Genomic DNA, 22773 nt, shown 5'->3' on the forward strand with positions numbered 1-22773 from the left:
ATGACAGCATTATGGTTGTTGTGTCAGACCCCAATTCATTTCAAGAGCACATACAAAGCACTCTACACTCCAAACCTGCAGAGGGCGACCACACAAGAGATGGTGGTGGAACCCAAACCCAACAGGAACTCTTAAAGGGGACCATATTTGCCTGCGCACCCACTGGGAAGGCATGGCACAAAATGTTTGGATGCAGTCAGCTAGTCTTAGCACTTGCTCCTGGGAAGAAGGAATGACCACAGCTCCTGATCAATCTGAAAGACGCAACTGGTTATCAACTGTCAAGTTCTGTGTGTTTTCGTGACCACATCTCTGCCCAAACTGCTTGATCAACCATAGAAGGGTGCAAAGGACAACTCAATTCTTCTTATTCTTCCATTTTTTTTATTTTCTTGATGTTTGATTCTTTCAGTGGACATAAGTAAATCAAGGAATCGAATAGAATGAATAGGTTGATAACCTTTGAAAACAGAAAAAGACATGCATTAGTCTCAAATAAATTAATAAACCAGTAAACATTTTCCTATCAAAATGACCCCAGTTCCTTAGTTCTTAAACAAGTTCAGAATTAACAAACAATTCCAATTAACCTAGACTCTGAGTTACATAAAGTATCATCATAATTAATTAACCCCATCTAAAGTTTTCAACAAAGTTCAAATTAGCATGCTAAGGTTATTCAACTTATAACTAGGGATGCACCGATATGGAAATTCTTGGCCGATACCGATATTTAAAATAACAATCTGGCCGATACCGATATTTGTTTATTTTCTTTTTGTTGTTATTCATTCACCCTTTTGTGCCAGAAAAATAATTAAATCATTATTTAAAAAGCACTATTTAAAAAATGTTCAGCCCTTCATCACTCTTATCTTTTAATGACACAAATTGAATCAGATTTATGAAACAATCTTTGATTTAACTAAACTTTATTTAACAGAGACATATAATGACCATTTTTCCGCAAGTTGAAATGGTTCCTTGGGATCTTAATGAAATGACTAACATATTTTGGTCAAAATACCACAAGGATTATTTAAAACAGCACCCTTTTACCCTGTCTAAAACAGCCCTGTTAAAGTATCATTATAGAGAACGCTCTTCTCATTCTTTTACGGTAGCAGTATTGCCCGTTTATTAGAGGTGTTACGGCTTCTTTGTGTATGACGTATGTTGTCAGTTCTCTTGTTACCTGTGCATGAGACGGATGAATAGAGCCGGTGCACATGAGAATAAAGTACTTAAACAGACGCTACGCTCATACTTGTTACACCAAGTTACACTGCGTGAGTCAAGATAACTTAACAAGCCCTCCTCAGTTTTACCTGTTTTTAGTGTCGGGCAGAAATCACATCGCGTCAACACCCACCGTTGCCCTTCGCGATGCTTGTTTTAATTAAACAATCGGATTCCCCTGGTCCGCACCAGTTCTCAGTCAGCTGCTAGGCGCCAGCCGGAGGGTTCCCCCAGCGGTCGCCGTAGCTGAGGTGATCCGCGAGAAGGGCCCGACACGCGTCCAGAGTCGCCGCCGCCGACCGCCGTACCCTCCAACGCCCCCCTCCATCGCCGGCGATGGACACCGCCCCGCGGTCCAAGAGAAAGAAAGCCCCCGCACCAGCGACGCCGTGAGGTGCCACCGGATGACGACCTCCCGGTGCCGCACACTGAGCCTCTGGCCGCGGAGAGGAGGGCGACGGAGCGACTGCTCCCCCAGCTGCGGCACGTGCCCAGCGGTTTTACAACAAATATGAACATCGGTGAAAGTCAAGTTTATTACCGATAAGCCGATATCAGTAAACGAGGCGAATAGTGGCCGCTACCGATGTTCGGCCGATAAATCGGTGCATCCCTACTTATAACTGTAATTTAATAATAATAATTAACAACAGTCGTGGAGAAGCATGATCTTACTGCACCATCCACATCAAAGCTGTTCTTTCCTACCAGTTGCGTCTTTCAGATTGATCAGGAGCTGTGGTCATTCCTTCTTCCCAGGAGCAAGTGCTAAGACTAGCTGACTGCATCCAAACATTTTGTGTTTCTGTGAGGTGAGTCTGCTGGATGGATTTTCCGGCTCCATTCTGTACCGTGTTTGGAAGCTTAATTTTCAAGCTTTGATTTTTCCAGTTGGTCCAGAAACATGTAAAGCTCTTTGAGGGCAGGTCTGGCTCCAACAAAGTTTTTTCCAGGATCCGACCACAGTTTCCTCGGATGCCCTCTCAGTGCTGTGAATCGTTGGTAGGCCAACAGGAAGCCTTCAGCTGACTGGTCACTGACGAGGTCTGTGTGTATAGCTCTGGATGCCATGCAGCAGAAGACAATTCCCCACACTTTGAGCTTCACCTTTTTTTTCACCTCATCTTTGACTTCGTAAGGTCCAAATAAGTCCATTGTTGTGTACTCGAATGGACTGGCTGGTGTTATTCGCTCAGGTGGAAGGTCACTCATGATCTGCTGGCCTCTTCTGGCTTTGGCTTTTCTGCATGTTACGCAGTTGTCAACAATCTTTTGAGCTAGTTTCCGGCCTCTTACCACCCAGGCTTTCCTTCTCATCCGGAGGAGTGTACCTGCGATTTCTTCATGATTTTTATTGTGGGCTTCTTGAGCTAGAAGTATAGATATCCATGATGTGCAAGGTAAGATTGGTACTGCAGTTTTTTCTTCATTGAAGATTTGGAACCTTCCTCCACAGAGCAAAAGTCCGGTATTTTCATCTCTGATCACAGCTAGTCTGTTGAGTGTGGTGTTTGGAAAGGTTATCTCCTCTTGAGCCGCAAGGAAGAGATCCCTGAGCGCATCTTCACACTCCCTTACAGTGAGTGCAGCTTCTTTAGCTCTGGACTTGATCTTTTGGGCTGAAGGAATTCCCTCCCACTTTGGCTTACTTGTGGCTGAGGTTCTGACCAGCACTTTTCTCCACTTTGTGGCAGCTCTCCACACCCAGGCAATGACTCTGGTCAGCTTGGTTAAACTGCTGAACTTGCTGATGTCAAGGATTTTTTCAACTGCAGAACCAGCAGGTGGTCTCTGGACTTGGATTTGGTGTTCTTCTCCACTAGGACCGCTTTGCTGGTCCTTGCTTTGGTCAGCCTTGACTGGAGCAGAGGTTGGAACCATTTTCACCTGTGCTCGGGTTAGTGCTGCTGTGAAACATTTCCTTTGGAGCTTGTTTATACCTTCTTTAGCATGTGCAGCGATGTCTTTGGCTGACTTTGTCGGCCACTCATCCACAGGTCGTTTCAGAAACTCTGGTCCATTTTGCCACACAGATTCCTCTTTGAGGTCTTCTGGGGTTGCTCCTCTCGTTATGATGTCAGCAAGGTTTGCTCACCTGGAATCCATCTCCAGTCTTCAACAGATGTGGACTTCTGAATCTCTCCCACTCTGTTTGCAAAAAAGGTTTGGAACCCATAGCTGTCCCTTTGGATTGCTCCTAGCACAGTTTGACTGTCTAGTAGATGGAGCCAACGTTCAATTTGCATCCGACTGTGCTTTTCGATGTATCTTCGGAGTCTTGCAGCGAAGACAGCACCACAGACCTCAGCTTTCACTGGTTCTCCCTTTTGGTCCAGTGGTGTGAGCTTTGCTTTAGACTTGACAAGCCGGACTAGGATGCCTTGTTCAGTCTCCCACCTGACATATGCAACAGCTCCATAGCTCTGGTCACTTCCATCGGAGAATGTTATCCCCCAGGGTCCTCCAATCCTCTTGACTGGTGTAAGGCTTCTGTGGAAGGTTATTTGGTTGAGACGTGTATATTCCTCAAACAGGTGGATGGCTTCTTCCCTCAGTCTTTCAGACAGAGGTCTGTCTGGCAGGTGTTGCGAGGCCTATTGGGTCATATAAGCTAGCTACTTGGCTAAGCAGTTGTCTCCTAGTCAGTGGGTTTGGAGTTTTTTGCCGACTCTCATCTTCTTTTTTCTCTTTGAGAAGTTGATTGACGTCATGAGGTACAGTTTGTCTGATTCAACTAGGTAGCCAACTCCAAGGGCTTTGTTGTCACCATCTCTCCTTTGGTTGGGAAGAATGAGGATTCGATCTGAAGATGCTGGATGTTCTGCTGCATCTTTCTGCCTCCCACTTTGGCCTGACCGGACCCACGGCTTGAGGAAGAATCCACCTGCCTTTAGGATTTCTTCAACTGTTTTGGTGGTTTTGTCTAGTTTTCCCAGGTCATTGTGAGATGTCAGGATGTCATCTACATAGGAATCCTCATCAAGGATCCTACGCTCCTCCTCCAGGTGAGTGAAAATGGGCAGCTTTGCTGTCTCTCTCATGGCCAGTTGTGCGATACACCCTGCTGGTCAATCGCCAATGTTGACCCTGGTGATGGCATATTCCTCAATTTCTCCATCTTCACTATCTCTCCAGAGAAATCTGTGGAGGTGCATCTCCAGGTCTTCAAGCCACACAGAATTATACATTTTCTTGATGTCACCTAGGGCAGCATGGACTCCTCTCCTGAACCTTAGTAGCACTGCTCGGAAGGGATTCAGGACATCAGGCCCTTTCAGAAGGAGGTAATTCATGCTGAGCCCTTTAAACTTCTGGCTGCTGTTCCATACCAGTCGCACAGGTGTTGTAATGGAGTGTGGGTTTGGCGCCACCAAGTGGCTGACGTACCATACTGGGCCTTTCCACTTGGCGATGGTCTCCTCAGTGAGTTCCTTTGCTGCCCTCCTCTCCACCATCTCATGGACTTGAGTTGTGTATGCCACACGCCACTCTGGTTCTTTCTTGAGCTGTCTCTCTGTCCTTAGAAAGGTGGCTTCCACTGCTCTCCTGTTGTTGGGCAGGGAACTTGGGACTTCAATCCAGGGATATTTTGTGTCCCAGTGAGGCTCCTGACTGTGAGCATCCGCTTTCACATAGGTGAGGCCTTGCCTGATAATCTCCAGCTCTCTTTCCTCACTCAAAGTCATGTCTTTGCCTCCCGGTTGACAGTTACCGCACCGGCATCCACCACACATGGTTTCGCAGGCTGCTCCAATGCTGTCCCACTTCCTCCAGTCTAAGAACTCTCTGCCAGCAACTGTGCCTTTGGTTTCAGCTTGTTTCTCTGCAATTTCTTGATACTTCACTGCTGTGGTTCTCATCGATCGTGCAAAGTGAGTCTCAGAATTGTGCAGAGCCATGTCAACTACTTCACAGAGGTCTGGATGCGCTCCGCCAACAGTCTTCCCTAAAGGGCCCTCCCAAAGGACGAGGTCTCCTACTACCTTTACTCTTTGTGGAGCGAGTCTTCCTTCACGGTGGCTGATGAGAAGCTCAACGTGCTCTGGTTTTTGACGGTCTTCCAGGTTGGTGTTGGGGAAGAACTTCTTGAGCTGTTGTGGTTAGATTACTCTCTGCACTTTTGCAATTTCATCCAAGCCATAGCAGATAAGCTCATGAGCTCTCTCTGTCCCTTTAGGTGTCTTGACTCTCACCTTGAGTAAATATCTTTTGGTCTTCACCTTAAGGGCCATGCCTCCGACTCCATGGACAACAAGCGTGATCTTTTCACTCCATAGCTTCAGACTCCTGGCTGCTCTGTGAGTGATGTAGTTGGTATCCGATGCCAAGTCAATGAGGGTTCCAATTCTCTGTCCTGCATTGGTGGTTACTTCCAGAAGAATTGAGTTGTCCTTTGCACCCTTCTATGGTTGATCAAGCAGTTTTTTCAAGTTTGGGCAGAGATGTGGTCACGAAAACACACAGAACTTGACAATGGTATATAAGTGACTGAGTCATAATTAACTAGGCACCTAGCCCAAATGCAAACATGTGTTTAAATTTTTCTTAATGGTGCTCTTTGGTAGCCTGACGTTGTTATACTCACAATTCTAGTCAGAATGTGAGTCTGATACCGCTCCATTGGGCTGTGATTATAGGGCGTGTTTCAACCGAACCAGAAAAAAAAATGCCTCTTGTCTCAATTGGATAGACCTACAACCAATCAGAGTAACGAAGTATGTGACGTATGTTAAGCGACTCCATAGTTATGAGCTAGGAAACATTATCAGGACACACTCGGTAAATTTCCACTGCTATGCGGATGACACCCAGTTATATTTGTCAATAAAACCTGAACAAAGTAATCAATTAACTAAACTTCGAACATGTCTCAAGGACATAAAAACCTGGATGACCCGCAATTTTCTCTTATTAAACTCAGACAAAACAGAGGTTATAATACTTGGCCCCAAACACCTTAGAGATACATTATCTAATGATATAGCTGCGCTAGACGACATTGCCCTTGCTTCCAATGAAACAGTCAGGAACTTGGGAGTGATCTTCGATCCTGATTTATCCTTTAATTCTCACTTAAAACAAATTTCTAGGACCGCTTTTTTCCACTTGCGTAATATTTCAAAAATCAGACATGTCCTTTCACAAAAAGATGCAGAAAACTAGTCCACGCCTTTGTTACATCGAGACTGGACTATTGTAATTCATTATTATCAGGCTCCAGCAGTAAGTCGTTAAAGACTCTACAGCTTGTCCAAAATGCCGCAGCACGTGTCCTGACGAGAACAAAGAGAAGAGAGCACATTTCTCCAGTATTAGCATCGCTACACTGGCTTCCAGTTAAATCTAGAATAGAATTTAAAATTCTCCTCCTCACTTTCAAGGCCCTTAATAATATAGCACCTTTTTACCTTAAAGAGCTGTTAGTACCTTATAAACCCACTAGAGCACTCCGCTCCCAGAATTCAAGCCTACTTGTCGTCCCTAAAGTCTCTAAAAGTAGAGTAGGAGCCAGAGCTTTTAGCCATCAAGCCCCTCGGCTGTGGAATAATCTACCACTTTCAGTTCGGGAGGCAGACACCATCTTTTCGTTTAAGAGTAGGCTCAAAACCTTCCTTTTTGATAAAGCTTATAGTTAGAGCTAATTAGTGCGCCAGAATGCTACTTGTTCTATTTTATGACACATGACACACGGAGCTTCTCTTTCCAGCTTCTCCTTCCTCTTCTCCATCCCTATCCCCCTTCCCCGGAATCCCTTTGCTTTATCACCCGCAGATCCAGGGCCTCTGTGGCCGCACCATGGATTGCGGTTTGTGGATCGCGCACCGGGGGTCGCGGTGTTGGATCCAGTGTGGCGGATTCTGAGTCATATGGGCTGATCGTGGTGCTGGTGGCGGACCCTGTGTCGCGTTGGCATTGGGCACGGGCGGTGGACCAGGACCGCGGTGGTGGCTCGTGATGGGTCCTGGTGGGCGGCGGTGGACGGTGACTGAGGACTGGAGTGGCGTCTGGTCTGGATGGTGGATCGTGGTCTGGATGGTTGCTGACCATGGACTGTGGTTGCAGCGGGACTGCTTGGCATATCATGTTGGGGTTGTCCTTCTGGATGTCAAGTATATGCTTTTATACTACTGGATCAACGGGTGATATTATTAGCGCAGCCCGGCGGTTCAGCGTCGCTTCAGTGTCCGGTGTGAACAGCCAAGCGCCGGCACGATAGGGATTAGCGCATCGCGGCGCTTTGGCGTCGCCTCCGCGTTCTCTGTTCCTCTTTCAAAATGAACGCGCTGTCGATGTCTTCTAAAACAGACTCAATGGCAGCATCTACACGTCTCAGCTCTCCAGCGGAGGTTTGTTGAAAACGAATTCAACCTAAGCGCACTTTGATGACGTGGTTGATTACGTTACCGTTGATCATCTGTCCATCATCGTATAAAGCCCGCCCTGACAATCTGATTGGTCCGGTCGATACCGAACCGGGCATAATTTCTCCCCAACGGAGCAACTCCAGACCGAACTTCCCGACCTCAAATGTTGTGGGCGGGGCTAAGTTCGTCTGGCATCCAGGCTAGCTCTTTGGTACAGTAGAGCAAGAATCAATCAATCAAATATAATTTGTATAGCACACACGCACAGTCACATGCACACGTCCCAAAAATTAAGGGAACACTTAAATCAAACATCAGATCTTGAATAATTCAAGCTGAAAATGTTAACTGATGTACCATGTATTATTTGTTGAGAAGTAAATTATGAAATAACAGTCAATGGAAACCAATATGTTCAACCCATTGAGGGCTGGATTCAAAACCACACAAAAATCTAAATAAACGATTATGACAGATTAATCCAACTCGTCAATAAATCAAGTTGAATCAAATTTTATTTTTATAGCCCATATTCACAAATCACAATTTTCTCATAAGGCTTTAACAGGATGTGACATCATCTGCCCTTAATCCTCAACAAGAGTAAGGAAAAACTACAAAAAAAAACTTTTAACAGGGTAAAACGAACGTAGAAACCTCAGAGAGAACCACATGTGAGGGATCCCTCTACCCGGACGGACAGATGTGGAATAGATGCCACGTGTAATGGAGAACATCAGAAAGATAAGGGTATCTACCCTACTGATTAGAATAAACACTTTGTAGCTTAATGGAAGGTCAATTAATTGATGGATTATTGTCAGTAATGGTATCTAAGTTGACATATTGTATATCAAGCAGTCTTGTTGTCATCATAGTCCACGGTCAACATGCACCACGATCAGGATCCATCATCACGATGGGATGCTACCATAGTCCACAATCAATCGTCAGGATCCACCATCAGCTGCCACCTTGATCGTGGTCCACCAGCACTATCAGATGCCAACACGTTGCAGGATCTGCCATTATTATCACTATCAGCCAGTTGTTGTGGGTTTACCTCTAGCTGCGATGTATAATGAGCATCAGTTGGAAACTGGTGTATGGTACCTCCAAATCATCGACCAGACGTTTCAGCGCAGGGAACATTGTAAAAACTAAAAAGTCCTTCATTCAAACATGGATAAGTGTCCACGGTCCCCCATGGAGACTAAAGAGTGACAATGGTGGAAAATTCAACAATGTGGAGAACAGTGACATGGCATAAAACTTCAATATTGAGACCAAAAAAACAGCAGGATACAGTCCCGGGAGCAACAGGCTACTGGAAATACATTATCAGACACTCAGAGAGCTCATCCTGAAGGTGAAATGGGAAAATGGATGTGACTTGCACAGTGCCCTGGACTGGGACCATATTGCTAAGAACAGTATGCTCAAGGTTCAACTGGTATTTTGGCCGAATCCTAAGCTCCCTTCTGAATCTCTTAGACTTAATCTGTCAAAATATGTGGGAAATCCATTCTATGGATATCAAATTTGCCTTTTTGCAGGGCATACAGCTGTCCCCCAACTTGAAGCAGGCAGTGACAGTATTCTATGGAAGCTAAGAAACATGTACAGTCCTGCTCACCATTATTGACACCCAAGAAGTTTAAGTACATAATGTGGAATATCTCCTGAAAAAAACATTTTTTTAATAAAGAATTTGTGTTTGATACAATAGAGCAAATGATGAACATAATTTAAAACAATAAACAATGGGGGGGGGGGGGGATTGAAAAACTATAAGCTTGCTGTGTCGCTGATATTGGCACCCTCTGTTGTAAATCAGTATGGAAACACATTATGACTCGCCTGTGGTAAATCACAAATGAGAATCACTTGTGATAAATTGTCTGTGCCCATGTGACATGAATTAGCCAATGAATGATGACTTCCGTGTTTTAAAAAGCCACCTGTTATTCCCTGTTCTTTTGTCACAATGTTGAAGACAAAGGAGCTGTCTGAGGACATCAGAAGGGCTATTATTAGCATACACAAGACCTCCAAAGGGTATAAGGCCATCTCTAAAGACCTTGGTATCCCTGTTACAACATTGCGTAAATCTGATTAAGAAGTTTGTCAAGCATGGACCTGTCAAGAACCTCCCTGGACGTGGGGGGAAGAGAAAAATTGATGAGAAGTCTTCGTAGGTTTGTGCGAATGGTGGAAAAAACACCAAGTCAAACATCAAAAGACCTGAATGCCAACCTGGAACAGTCTGGGGTCATGGTTTCAACAAGTACCATACGCCGCACACTAAACCAAACAGGGCTTTATTGGCGAAGGCCAAGGAAGACACCATTGCTGAGGAAAAGACATAAAAAGCACGACTGATCTTTGCTAAAGAGTACCTGGACAAACCGCAGTCCTTCTAGGAAAGTGTTCTGTTGACAGATGAAACAAAAATATAGCTTTTTGGCAATGCACACCAACAGTTTTTTTTTACAGACGGAGCAATGAAGCCTACAAGGAAAAGAACAGCCTCCCAACAGATAAGCATGGTGGAAGATCCATAATGCTGTGGGGCTGCTTTGCTGCGTCTGGTACTGAAGGCCTTGACCGTATCACAGGAATCATGAAATCAGAGAATTATCAAGAGATTTTAGAGCGAAATGTCCTACCCAGTGTAACAAAACTTGGTTTGAGTCGAAGATCATGGGTCCTCCAGCAAGACAAAGCACACATCCAAAAGCACGCAGGAATGGTTGAAAAGAAAAAAATGGACTGTTTCAAAATGACCAGCAATGAGTCCTGATCTCAATCCGATCGTTGGGGTGAGCTGAAATCTGCTAATGGGGAAGAGACCCTGCAAACGTTCAAGAGTTTAAACAAATTGCAAATGAAGAGTGGGAGAAAACACCAGCTGAGAAGCGCAAGAAGCTTAGAGATGGCTACAAGAAACCTTTGGAGGCTGTCATCACTGCCAAAGGGTGTGCAACCAAATATTAAAGAGGGGTGCCGTTATTGCTGCACGTGATGTTTTTTCTGTTTTTTTCTTTGAAGGGTCGGTTGAAAGGTCGATCAAGCAGTCTTTTATTGGTTAGATGATCAGTTTAAAGTTACTTATCATTTTTACCATTTTTATTTGGGCAGGCTCACAAGACTTTTCAACAAATGTTTCAACTTTTCAACTACTAAGGTCTGCGATTCCATGTTGAAAAATAGGACAGATACTGTGGGTTGCTAAGCAGACCAGACCAGATATCATCTTAGACACCTGTAGGTAGCAACTAATACAAAAAATGCCACTGTAAAGTCTATCTATGAAGTGAATAAAGTTGTCCGTAAGCTTAAGGGGGAAAAGCTGACTCAAGTTTCAGCATTCAGGTGACAATAATGCTTTGAACCTGATTGTCTTCAGTGATGCTTGGCAATCTTTTAGATGGAGATACACAGGGGGGAACTTTAAGTACCCTTGTGGGAGAAAGGGGGATGTTTTCCCCCCTGTGTTGGCAATCTAAGAGAAACAGACTTGTGATGTGGAGCACTCTTGCAGAAGAAACCCTTGTATTGTTATATGTTGTGTGTTATTTTTGGGTCCATCCAGACCAAGCTCCGTTATCATTTAATTTTTTTTATGGAATTGCGGGATTTGCCGCAGTTCCTCTTATAGTCACCATATGTTAGACGGTCAGCTCGAGCAGAATTAACTTAGTGACTTTGGATGTTCAGCAATCATATTAGAAAACATAAATCAATACCTATTCGCTGTAAATGAAAGTGGGAGTCTCTGCGGCGCAGAGAGCTGCGTCCCACGGATAACAAATCTGCGACAACCAATTAAAGAGAAGCTTCAGGTCCCGTGTCAGCCAAAACTTTAACGACCGACATACACTTTCTTTTGGCCAGCGCCCCTCACAAGGTATGACTCGCAGTATGGATCACAGGCACTTACAGTCTACAAGGTGCATTTAACGAGTAAACTATTATCATCTAATTAAATAAGGTTCAACATTTATATACAGGCTTTTATGTGTCAGGATGTTGGAGGGAGCTGTATTAACACACTGTATTAACACGCCGTTCACTGCTCAAGAGCATCACAGGGTCTCACCTTGAATAAATGGCTGCACCTTGGTGATTGGCATGGTTAGACTGGGTGGAGCTGGAGACTGGGGCTCTTCAGGTTTGGCTGAATTATTGTCTGACAAGGAGACAGCAGTGAAGCTGCCCAGGGGGCTCACATTCACTGTGTTTGGGGTCTCGACAATGGGGAGATCCTCTTCTGTTACAGAGACCACCTCTATCCTGGAGGGGTCCTTATGTTCCTAAACAGGACAAAATGTAACAAAACTGAATTTACTCGAGAATTTATTTAAAGTTTCCATTGCCACATAATTACAGTTTACCAATGTACATTATATATATATATATATATATACATATTGTATATATTTTTACATATTTTCCCATTTAAAATCAGTATTGCGACTAACCACATGCTGACTACCATTGCCGGTCAGGCTTGGGGTCCCAGGGGACAGTGGTGAACATGAATATTGGCAAGATAAGTGAGAAATTACCAAATGAACAGTTTCATAATTAACAGGTTTCCCTGTTGGAGTGTCTGGAGGGTATTTAAAAGATAAAGATGAGGCTATAAAATGTTGTAAAAAACTAATCAAACATGAATTACATGAATTGATTTAAATGGTAAAGGGATTTGTATTTATATAGCGCTTTTCTAGTCTTAATGAACACTCAAAGCGCTTTACAGTACAGTTTCACATTCACCCAATCACACATACATTCATACAGTGCATCTACTTGCAGCACTTTGTTATTCTATGGGGGGGCATTCAGGGTTCAGCATCTTGCCCAAGGACACCTCGGCATGCAGATGGTTCAGACTGGGGATCGAACCGCCGACCTTCAGGTTGGAGGACGACCACTCTACCCCTCAGCCACAATCAAAGAATGTGATCTTATAGCTTCAGCACTAATGTGACTGCATTGTGTCTACTTACTGATGGGGGGGTTGATGTGTCAGCAGCAGCAGCAGTGTTGGCAGCAGGATCTGCAAAAAAGACAAGAGAAACAGTAGGATAAGTGGAGACACTGACAGAACAATAGGATAGAAATAAAAGTGGTGGAAGAGGATATGGTGAAAAACTATCAGCAATTATCAAAGCTGGATGTTTCACTGAGTTTGTCCAAATTATGTCCTACATACCGTTCTCCCCAAAGACTTCCGTCATTGTGCCATTCTCCACAATCGTTATGCTTAATCTAATTCCGGTAACCCCTATTCCCGGTCATTTTTTCTTTCTGTCCTCTCTTGCTTTTCCTTTTTCTTCCTCCTCTCTGCCTTAATGGCTGCCTTACTGCCGTGCCTAAACTTTAGTACAAAATGACATCTGAGCAGGTGAGGGCTGTCACTCTGAGTGGGGATCAGTTGACCAAGTACCTCCCATTCTCTGGGTAGGATTACATACTCATGTGTCCCCTGAGAAGTGCAGGCCAATGCATGGACACTGTCCAATAGCTTCACTGTCCAGCTGCTTTATTCAAATACACTCACACACATGCACTGTAGAATAAGTTGTGTTTTTGTTACTCAAAGATTTACCAGAGCCATGCAATTAGTTTGGACTGTATGGCAAGCTGTAGATATAATTTAAATGACTGTCTCAGATTACCTAAAGCATGCTGTCCGACATTATAAATCATATTTGACATCTGAAAAATGTTATGCATATTTTGTTGCTTTAATACATCACAAACATAATTTGTTAACAATTAGGAACAGACCTTTCTGTGAGATTATCCCCATGAGGTCATTGGATTTCAGTTAAGGACTGGATTTCTTTACTCAAAATAGAATAAGTGTGTTTATGTGGTAGAAGTGTGTGTAGTAGCAGTTTAGGTGGTTACTGCCAGTGTGTCTGTGTAGCATGGCTGCTGCAGGTGGCCGTTGGTGGTTACGCTGCTTCTGCACAGGGGCTTCAGATGGTGGTGAGGCCTCTGTTCCGATGGAGCCACAAAGCGACAAACAAGGTTCACAGGAGGAGAAGAGTGAGGACAACCATTAGGAAAATAAGGTCGGAGATATTTCAATGATTCAAACATAATATACAAATGTTGGTCACACAGCCACTAGAGTCAGTGTTAACTTATGAAGAAGATTTCATGACTGAGGAAGATTTTTCCAAGCTGTCAACCAAAAGAAAAAGCCCAGAAAACAAATCAAACAGTGAAAAAGCAAATAAAGTGTCAAAATTAAACCTACCGTGTTCTTCCTCTCAGTCCGAGAACAGTTTGATGAACACACAGCAGAACCTGCAGGTGGATGAAGAGTGTTTACTCCTTCACTAGAATCTGGACCATTCTACATGACATTAAGGGCAAAAGGCTGGTTAAAGTAGAAGATTTCATCCCAGTTCTAAAACTGTTCTGTCAGAGTCTTCATGAGAAACACAGAAGGTACCAACCAACCAAACTTCACTGATCAGGAAGTTTTCGCCTCAGAAAAACTAGCAAACTAATGTCCAAAGTCCGAGCACAAATGGCCATTGAGAAACGACCTTGAAGACTCATTCGACATACATGTAACGTGTATCTTTAAATGAACGTTAAAGGCAAGACTGAAAGCTGATTTCACTGTCTTTCTTTTGGTAATGTAGAAGATTGAGAAGATGCCTCAAACAAGTTTTACGTTCTGTGAAGAAAGATTAGCTGTTTTTTGGTCATATTTTGGATTGAATATGGTCAGATTAAATTTTTTGATAGTTGGTATTTTTTTTTTTTTTACTTTACTGAGCAAATAAAAGTGGCTTGAAAAATCTAAAAATCTCTCTGTGTGATTTGGACAGCACATTTATCTTTGCTGTTGGATATTTTAGCATATTTGTTTCACATTTTAATTTATACTTTCATATATATATATTTTTGTTAATCAATATGATATAAGATTTTTGTTAAACTTAATTAGTGAAGATAAAGAATTTTTCATCCAGAATCCACACAGATTAAAGCTGACTTTACCCCCATTTCAGAATCAGATTTGGGTTTTATTGCCATGCAAATATAAATATACCAACTATAAAAATATTAAGCCAATATAAATATAAATAATACTTAGTATCAGGGTTGGGATTGTGCAGTAAGTAAACACTAAAGACTGGATTGTGCAAAGTACAGTTAGTTTTTTATTTATCACAGGAAGTTAAAGTGTCAAAGTCAGAGTTGGGAACATAAGTGCAGTCCAGTGATAGGGTCCCAGGGCTTGTTGACGAGGCCAGCAGCAGCAACAGGATCCAACTAAGGCTGCGTTCTTTGCTCTCAAAACATTGGAGATGAGTGTGGACTTCAGGAAGAGCCAAGTCCTGCCCACACTCATCACCCTGTGTGACTTTCCAGTGGACACTTTGAGGTCATTCTGCTTCCTTGGCCCCTTTTATTACCCAGGACCAAAGTGGGAGCTGAACATCGTCTCACTCACCACAAAAGCCCAGCTAGGATGTACTTCCTGCGGCAGTTGAAGAAGTTCAACCTGGCAAAGCCGCTGATGGCAAACTTCTGCATTGCAATCATAGAGTCCATTCTCAATTCCTCCATCACAGTATGGTATGCTGCTGCTACTGCCAAGGACTGGGCCTGACTGCAGTCCATCATTTTCTACACCAAAAATGTGATAGGCTGCAACCTGCCTTCTCTCCAGGACCTGTACGTCTCAAGGATCATAAGGATTGCAGGTAAGATTATGGCCCACCCCTCTAGCCCTGGACATGGAGGCTTAGAGACACTTTCATAAAATTAATCAAATTAAGGTAAAACCTAAAAGCTTGAAGTCCTGAATGTATTGAATATGTTAAATTGAGGTTAACAGTAATATAGATCATGCAGAGCATATACAAAAATTCTCTTTTGCATGTACAAATTGTATTGATACATTGTACATGTATTGATGAGATATTAATTTCTTTGACGTGATCAGGATGGAGAAGCGGAAAGAGAAACTGGAAAGAGAAGCTCCATGTGTCATGTGTCCCCTGACATTCTAGACCTATAGAAGCATAACTAAGAGCAGCTCTAGGACAATCCTAGACGGCTCTAACTATAAGCTTTATCGTAAAGGATAAAGACCACCACCTGTGGAGGTGGTCCCTGCATACAAGTACCTGGGTGTCACACTGGACAATAAACTGGACTGGTCCACCAACACAGAGGCCGTCTACAAGAAGGGCCTGAGCCGGCTTTATTTCCTGAGGAGGCTCAGGTCCTTCAATGTCTGCAAAAAGATGCTGCAGATGTTCTATAAGTCTGTTGTGGCGAGCACCATCTTCTTTGCTGTGGTGTCCTGGGGTGCAGGCATCAAGGCTAAGGACGCCAACAAACTGAAAAAACTGATTAGGAAGGCAGAGTCTGGGTGGCGCTGAACCTGATGGCTGCTTGAAAATCTCGCTCCCACCCGGTGTGATATAATCCCCTTAGAAAAACCCTACTGATAAAAAAAAAGTACTGATATTAACCATGGAAGGGGAGAAGCAAAGAAAGACTAAACTTAAACCAAGCTCAAAACGTGATAAATCGGCGACATCCGACGAAACATATGAAGACGAAGACGGCAATGAGTACAATGGCGGCGCTGATAAAGAAGTAGCTAACCCGAACATGCAGGCTATCTACAACGAGATTCGGGCACTCAGGTCAGATCTAAAAAGTGAAATGAGTGAATTCCGACGCTCTCTTCGCAACGACATGAAGAAGGAACTGAACGAGTTTAAAGGAGAAATCAACCAGAAACTTGAAGAAGCTACTAGCGAGCTAAATGCTACTGTAGCCAAAGTTGCGGAGGTAGAACAACGTATATCTGATATCGAAGATAGGGATGAAGCTGCGAGGGAGGCTCTCATCCAGGCATTAGAGACCCAAGAGACTTTGCAGGCTAAATTAACCGAATTAGAAGCACGCTCACGCCGAAACAACCTCCGTATACACGGAATACCGGAAGAGTCTGAGGGGCCCGATCTGTCGGCGTTTGTGACCAAGCTAATAAAATCAGAAGTCGGCATGCCGGTAGCGGACATGGACCTCGGCTTACAGCGCTGCCACCGGGCACTGGCTCCAAAACCTCCCCAAGGCGCTCGGCCAAGATCACTGGTGATTTGCTTCCTCGAGTTCAGAGTGAAAGAGCAGGTGCTGCACACAGCATGGAAGAAAAAAGTCGTTCGATATGAGGGGAAAAGGATCTATTTCGACCAAGATTACCCTCCCGAGATCTTGAAAAAGAGAAAGGCATACGCGGGAATGCTGAGAGAGCTCAAAGCCAAGGGTATCCGCTTCCAGACGCCACATCCAGCTAAATTGAAGGTGTTTTTTGACAGCGGCACCCGGATCTACGAGAGCGCGGCGGAGGCTGCAAAGGACCTGAAGAAGAGGGGAATCACTCTGGAAAATGAGATAGAGCCAGACCCTACCGGGGAGAAACAACGGAGATTATCGACGTGGGAGAAAGCGGGTGCAAATCGATCCGGACGGGCGGTGGATCGCGGACGGATAAGGGAGAAACTACGGAGCTTTCAGCGCGCCACTCCGGGAACATCTGACGCTGCAGAGTGAAGCGTCTGTGGGTGAGCTACTAAGACACTGACTATCGTTTCTCACAGAGCTGGACAGGTTTGAACTTTTTACCGATTGTTGGGAGCTGTTCTAAATGTTACCGGTGCAGAGTACCATCTCTGACACAGAGAGGCCCTCGATGGACGCGAGGATTTCCTCTCATTTTGAAGCTTTATTGGAACTTCGGACTTGGAAGTCTTTTTTTTCTGTTTTTCTAGTTCATTGTTCACTGTTCGTTGTTCTTGTTATCATGGGTAATGTCACACAAGTTAACACAGTTTGGAAAAAGATATGCATCGTCAGGAGTATAAAGTAGTCACACTGAACGTCAATGGGCTGCATAATCCGATAAAAAGGAGTAAAATTATTGCAAAAATGAAGCGAGAAAAGCAGCAGATAATATATTGGCAGGAGACACATCTCTCTTCTTCTGAACATGAAAAATTAAAAAAGCTTGGGTTTCAAAATACCTATTATTCATTTCATAAATCAGGCCGGAGGAGAGGTGTGGCCATACTGATCCCCAATGCAGTAAATTTTGAATTTATTTCTCAGGTGAAAGATAATGAAGGGAGATTTGTCTTAGTAAAAGGCAAATTAGATAATGAAGCAGTAACTTTATTTAATGTGTATGCTCCCCCAGGGAGTAACAAATCTTTTTTTAAGAAAATATTCGAATTGATGGTAAAGGAAACACAGGGAACCCTGATTCTTGGTGGTGACTTTAACATCCAACTTCAACCAAAATTAGATACATCTAACCAACGCCAAAAGAAAAGCCCAAATGCCATCTTGGTTCAGCGAATGCTTACACAACTGGGCCTGATTGATGTGTGGAGAGAGTCCCATCCCATAGAAAACAATTTACATATTACTCCCCTTGTCACTCTGTTTACTCACGGATTGATTACTTATTTATGTATAAATCAGACTGGCATAGGGTCAGAGATTGTGAGATAGGGATTAGAGATGTATCTGATCATTCAGGCGTATATTTAACCTTATATTTAAACAACCAACGGAAAAATACACTTTGGAGGCTTAACACAAGCATTTTAAATGACAAAGCAGTACAGAAACAGATCCAGCAGGAATTTGAAACATACCTACAGTATAATGATAATGGAGAAGTGTCTCCTAATACTTTGTGGGATGCAGCAAAGGCTGTAATTCGAGGTAAAATAATTGCCCTTACGGCCTCACGGAAAAAAGAAAAACAGAAAAGACTTAACGAATTACAAGAGGAACTTAAGTCACTAGAGATTAGACATACAGAACAAAAAGATCCTCAAATATTAATTAAAATAAATAAAATCAAACAAGATATAAATGGTATATATGATGAGGAAATTGAAAAACAACTTAAATTTACCAAACAAAAGTACTATGAGACAGGATCGAGGTCTATGAAACTCCTTTCTTGGAGGATACGAAAACAACAGGAAAAGAATACAATATATAAAATTAGGAACCCTATGACAAAAAATATGAGCGGTAATCTAGAAGACATCCAACGCTCTTTTGAACTATATTATAAGGACTTGTACACTCAACCAACCAGAGCCGATACCACAATAATAGAGACGTTTCTAAGTTCGCTGGACCTACCATCCATAGGAGAAAAACAGAATAAAGAAATTATGGCTGAGATAAAGCTAGAAGAACTGAATAAAGCCATCTCAAGATTGAAAACTAATAAAGCTCCTGGTGCAGATGGATATTCGTCTGAATGGTACAAAACATTTAGAACACAAATAACCCCTATGCTGCTTAATTGCTTTAACCACACTTTGAGAACAGGAGAAGCCCCGCAGTCATGGAAGTAAGCAGTCATTTCTGTCATCCCAAAAGAAGGTAAAGATAAAAAGGAATGCAGCTCATATAGACCAATATCAGTACTCAATGTAGACTATAAACTATTTGCCTCAGTCCTATCTAAAAGGCTGGAAGCTATTATCCCGGAGCTAATAGATTTGGACCAAACAGGCTTTGTACTAAATAGACAGACACAGGATAATTTAAGGAGAACATTACAGGTGATGAGTCATGTTACTTCGGCCAAAATTGGTGCAATGTTGGTTAGTCTAGATGCCGAAAAGGCTTTCGACTCAGTAGGTTGGGAATATTTGTATAGGGTACTTGCAAGATTTGGCTTTAAGGACTGCTTCATCACATGTATTAAATCGTTATACTCCTCTCCAACAGCCAGGATTAGGATAAATGGAAACCTGTCACAAACTATTCGCCTAGAAAGAGGGACACGCCAGGGATGTCCCCTGAGCCCGACCTTGTTTGCCTTATTTATTGAACCTTTGGCCCAAGCAATTAGAGAGGACCCTGAGATAAAGGGGATAACTATTAGAGGAGAGGAACATAAAATTTGTATGTTTGCGGATGATGTCCTACTCTTTATCACAACCCCTGACTCGAGCATCCCCAGATTGATGTGTCTATTAAAGACTTACAACTCGTACTCTGGATATAAGCTAAATACTTCAAAAACTCAAACCCTTACATTTAATTATACTCCCCATCCAGATATAAAAAAGAAGTACAACTTTAAATGGGACTCTTCCACAATAAAATATCTAGGAATAAATCTACCAAAGGATATGTCGAAGCTTTCTGAAATTAATTATGGCCCCATCAACAAAGCGGTAAAATCAGACATCTCTAGATGGACGATGCTCCCGCTGGATATGAGCAATAGAATAGAAATAATCAAAATGAATGTGTTGCCACGATTTCTTTATCTCTTCCAGTCCTTACCCCTGGAGATACCACCCAAACAATTTGATGAATGGGACGGGTGGATTTCAAGGTTTATTTGGAACGGTAAAAGACCGAGGGTGCAGTTCAAGACACTGCAGCTGAAGAAGGAGAGGGGAGGGAGAGCTCTACCATGCTTACAGGCCTATTATCATGCTGCACAATTGAAACCCTTAGTATACTGGTGTACACCAAATTACGAATCTAAATGGAAGTCTTTGGAAATTACACAGACAGATATTCCAATACAATCAATATTAGGAAACAAAAGCCAAGCAGAAAATAATTATAACAGCTTGAATCAATGGACCCTATTCACAGTTAAACTGTGGTTTAGGGTGTTGAGGAAATTGCAGCTAGAGAAACAGGCCAGGGTCTTGAATTGGGTAGCATATGATCCAGAGTTTGAACCTGCGAGACTGGACGGGAGCTTTAAACAGTGGATTAGGAGAGGCATCACATCCTTTTGTTCACTCACTTCTAACGGTAAATTTCAGAGTTATAAGGCAGTTTCTGACTCATTTGGATTGGAAAAATGCAATTTTTTTAGATACCTACAAGCCAGAGACTACTTTAATAAAATATCACAAATCAAAACGGGGAAAGAATATAACCTGATCTCTATATTCCATGAAGCATATGAAAAAAACAACATTAAAAAACTGATCTCACGAATATATGAAAGTATACAAACCTCCAAAAATCACTCTACGTTATACATCAAACAAAAATGGGAAAAAGAGTCTGGTACAGAAATATCAGATGAGTCCTGGATGGAGATATGTGAGACACAAGCAACCACTGCAAACTCAAGATCATTAAGAGAGTTTGGTTGGAAGAATGTTGTGAGGTTTTTTATCACTCCTAAAATAACGGCTTTGCAATCAGGCTCTCAGAGTCCGGGGCTTTGTTGGAGACAATGTGGAGCCATTATGGCCAATCATTTTCATATCTTTTGGGCTTGTCAAAGAATTCAACCATATTGGAGGGAAGTAACTAATGAAATATGTAAGATGATGGGAATTAAATTAGACTACTCTTTTACTACTTTGTATCTAGGTAAAATACCAGAATTTATCCCTCACAAATACAAATACCTGCTAAAGATTCTCTTGGCATGTGGTAGAAAGGCTATAACCCGAAGATGGCTCCAAACTGACCCCCCAACATTGCACCAGTGGAGGGGGATAGTGAAAGAAGTTTACTGTATGGAGAGACTGACTTATATTTTAAGATTGGAATTGGAGAAATGTGTTGAACGTTGGGAAAAATGGATTATGTATGCACTGTGCCTGGAATAGTGTGACACTGTACTTCGATGTATTGAGAAGAATGTGACCATATACTGTTACACCCATGAATATGTTGTATGTTTGTTTTGTTTTTTGTTTTTTTTTCCCTTTATTTCTTTCTGTTCAAAATTCAAAATCCAAAATAAAAAGTTTAAAAAAAAAAAAGGAAGGCAGAGTCTGTGGTTGGCTCTAAGCTTGTCACCCTGGAGGAGGTGGTGGAGGACAGGATGCTGGCAATCATGGACAATCCCTCTCACCCCCTCCACATAACACTGGACAAGCTAAGGAGCAGCTTCAGCCACAGACTCATTCAACCCCGCTGCTCTAAGGAACGATACAGGAAATCGTTCCTCCCAACCGCAATAAGACTGTACAACTCATCTACCTCTGTCACAGAACTGCACTAAATATACCTGTCTCAATTCATCACTTTATACAATAATATTGTCTTTTGCACACTCAGTCTACATATTCTTACTTTACTTACTTTTAGAGACTTTAGGGACAAGTAATCCTGAATTCTGGATACTCAGTGATCCAAGAAATTAGTTTTAAGTGAGAATTAAAGGACAAATCGTGATCGAAGATCACTCCCAAGTTCCTCAATGTTTCATTGGAGGCAAGGGCAATATCATCTATATTATTAGATAATGCATGTCCAAGGTGTGTAGGGCCAAGTTTTTGAACCTCTGTTTTATCTGAGTTTAATAAGAGAAAATTGCGGGTCATCCAGGTTTTTTATGTCCTTGAGACATTCTTGGACTTTGGTTAATATATTACATTGTTCAGGTTTTATTGACAACTATATGGTTACATCTGCATAGCAGTGGGAATTTACCGAGTGTGCCTGATAATGTTTACTAGTGGAAGCATATATAATGAGTATAAAAAAATTGGGCCAAGCACAGAGCCCTGTTGAACACCGTGGTTAACTTTGGTGCGCACAGATGACTCATCATAAATTTTCACGAATTAGAATCGATCAGAAAAACATGATTTAAACCAGTTCAGGGCAGTTCCTTTAGTGCTAATTAACTGTTCAAGTCTCTGTAGTAAAATTTGATGGTCAATTGTGTCGAATGCTGCACTGAGATCTAACAGAACGAGGACAGACACAAATCCCTGATCTGAGGCTATTAGAAGGACATTAGTGACTTTTGCCAAGGCTGTCTCTGTGCTGTGATTGGCTCTAAATCCCGACTGAAAGACTTCATATCAATTATTTTCCTGGAGAAACTCGGACAGCTGATTGGCTTCAACTTTTTCAAAAAATGTTGACAGAAAGGCGAGATTTGATATTGGTCTGTAATTGGGTAAACCTCGGGGTCTAGGGGGGGGGGGGGTTTGAGTAGGGGTTTGATGACAGCTATTTTAAAGGACTGTGGTACATATCCTGATGATAATGACAGATTGATTGTGTTCAGTAACGAACTATCAACTAGGGGCAGAATTTCTTTCAGTAATTTTGTAGGAATGGGATCTAAGATAGGTTGTTGGTT

General features: G+C 42.6%; 1 protein-coding gene and 1 long non-coding RNA gene across 2 annotated transcripts in view; both read right to left on the minus strand.

The window, feature by feature from the left end:
- tmprss3a (transmembrane serine protease 3a) overlaps positions 1-12850 on the minus strand; it is a 59728-nt gene extending 46878 nt beyond the window's left edge. The window contains exons 1-3 of the mRNA XM_053440261.1: positions 12826-12850; positions 12620-12669; positions 11707-11920 (exon numbers count right to left, since the gene is read on the minus strand). Of these exons, the coding sequence (XP_053296236.1) occupies positions 11707-11920; positions 12620-12669; positions 12826-12850 (289 nt within the window). The remainder of the gene's footprint in view (positions 1-11706; positions 11921-12619; positions 12670-12825) is intronic.
- LOC128456192 (uncharacterized) lies at positions 400-2041 on the minus strand. Its single transcript, XR_008341804.1, has 2 exons — positions 1948-2041; positions 400-460 (listed from the first exon to the last, which is right to left on the minus strand). It is a non-coding gene; the product is annotated as an uncharacterized LOC128456192 (long non-coding RNA).
- Positions 12851-22773: the final 9923 nt, after the last annotated feature.

This window comes from Pleuronectes platessa, chromosome 14 (assembly GCF_947347685.1).
Source record: "Pleuronectes platessa chromosome 14, fPlePla1.1, whole genome shotgun sequence".
In the NCBI taxonomy this organism is placed as follows: domain Eukaryota; kingdom Metazoa; phylum Chordata; class Actinopteri; order Pleuronectiformes; family Pleuronectidae; genus Pleuronectes; species Pleuronectes platessa.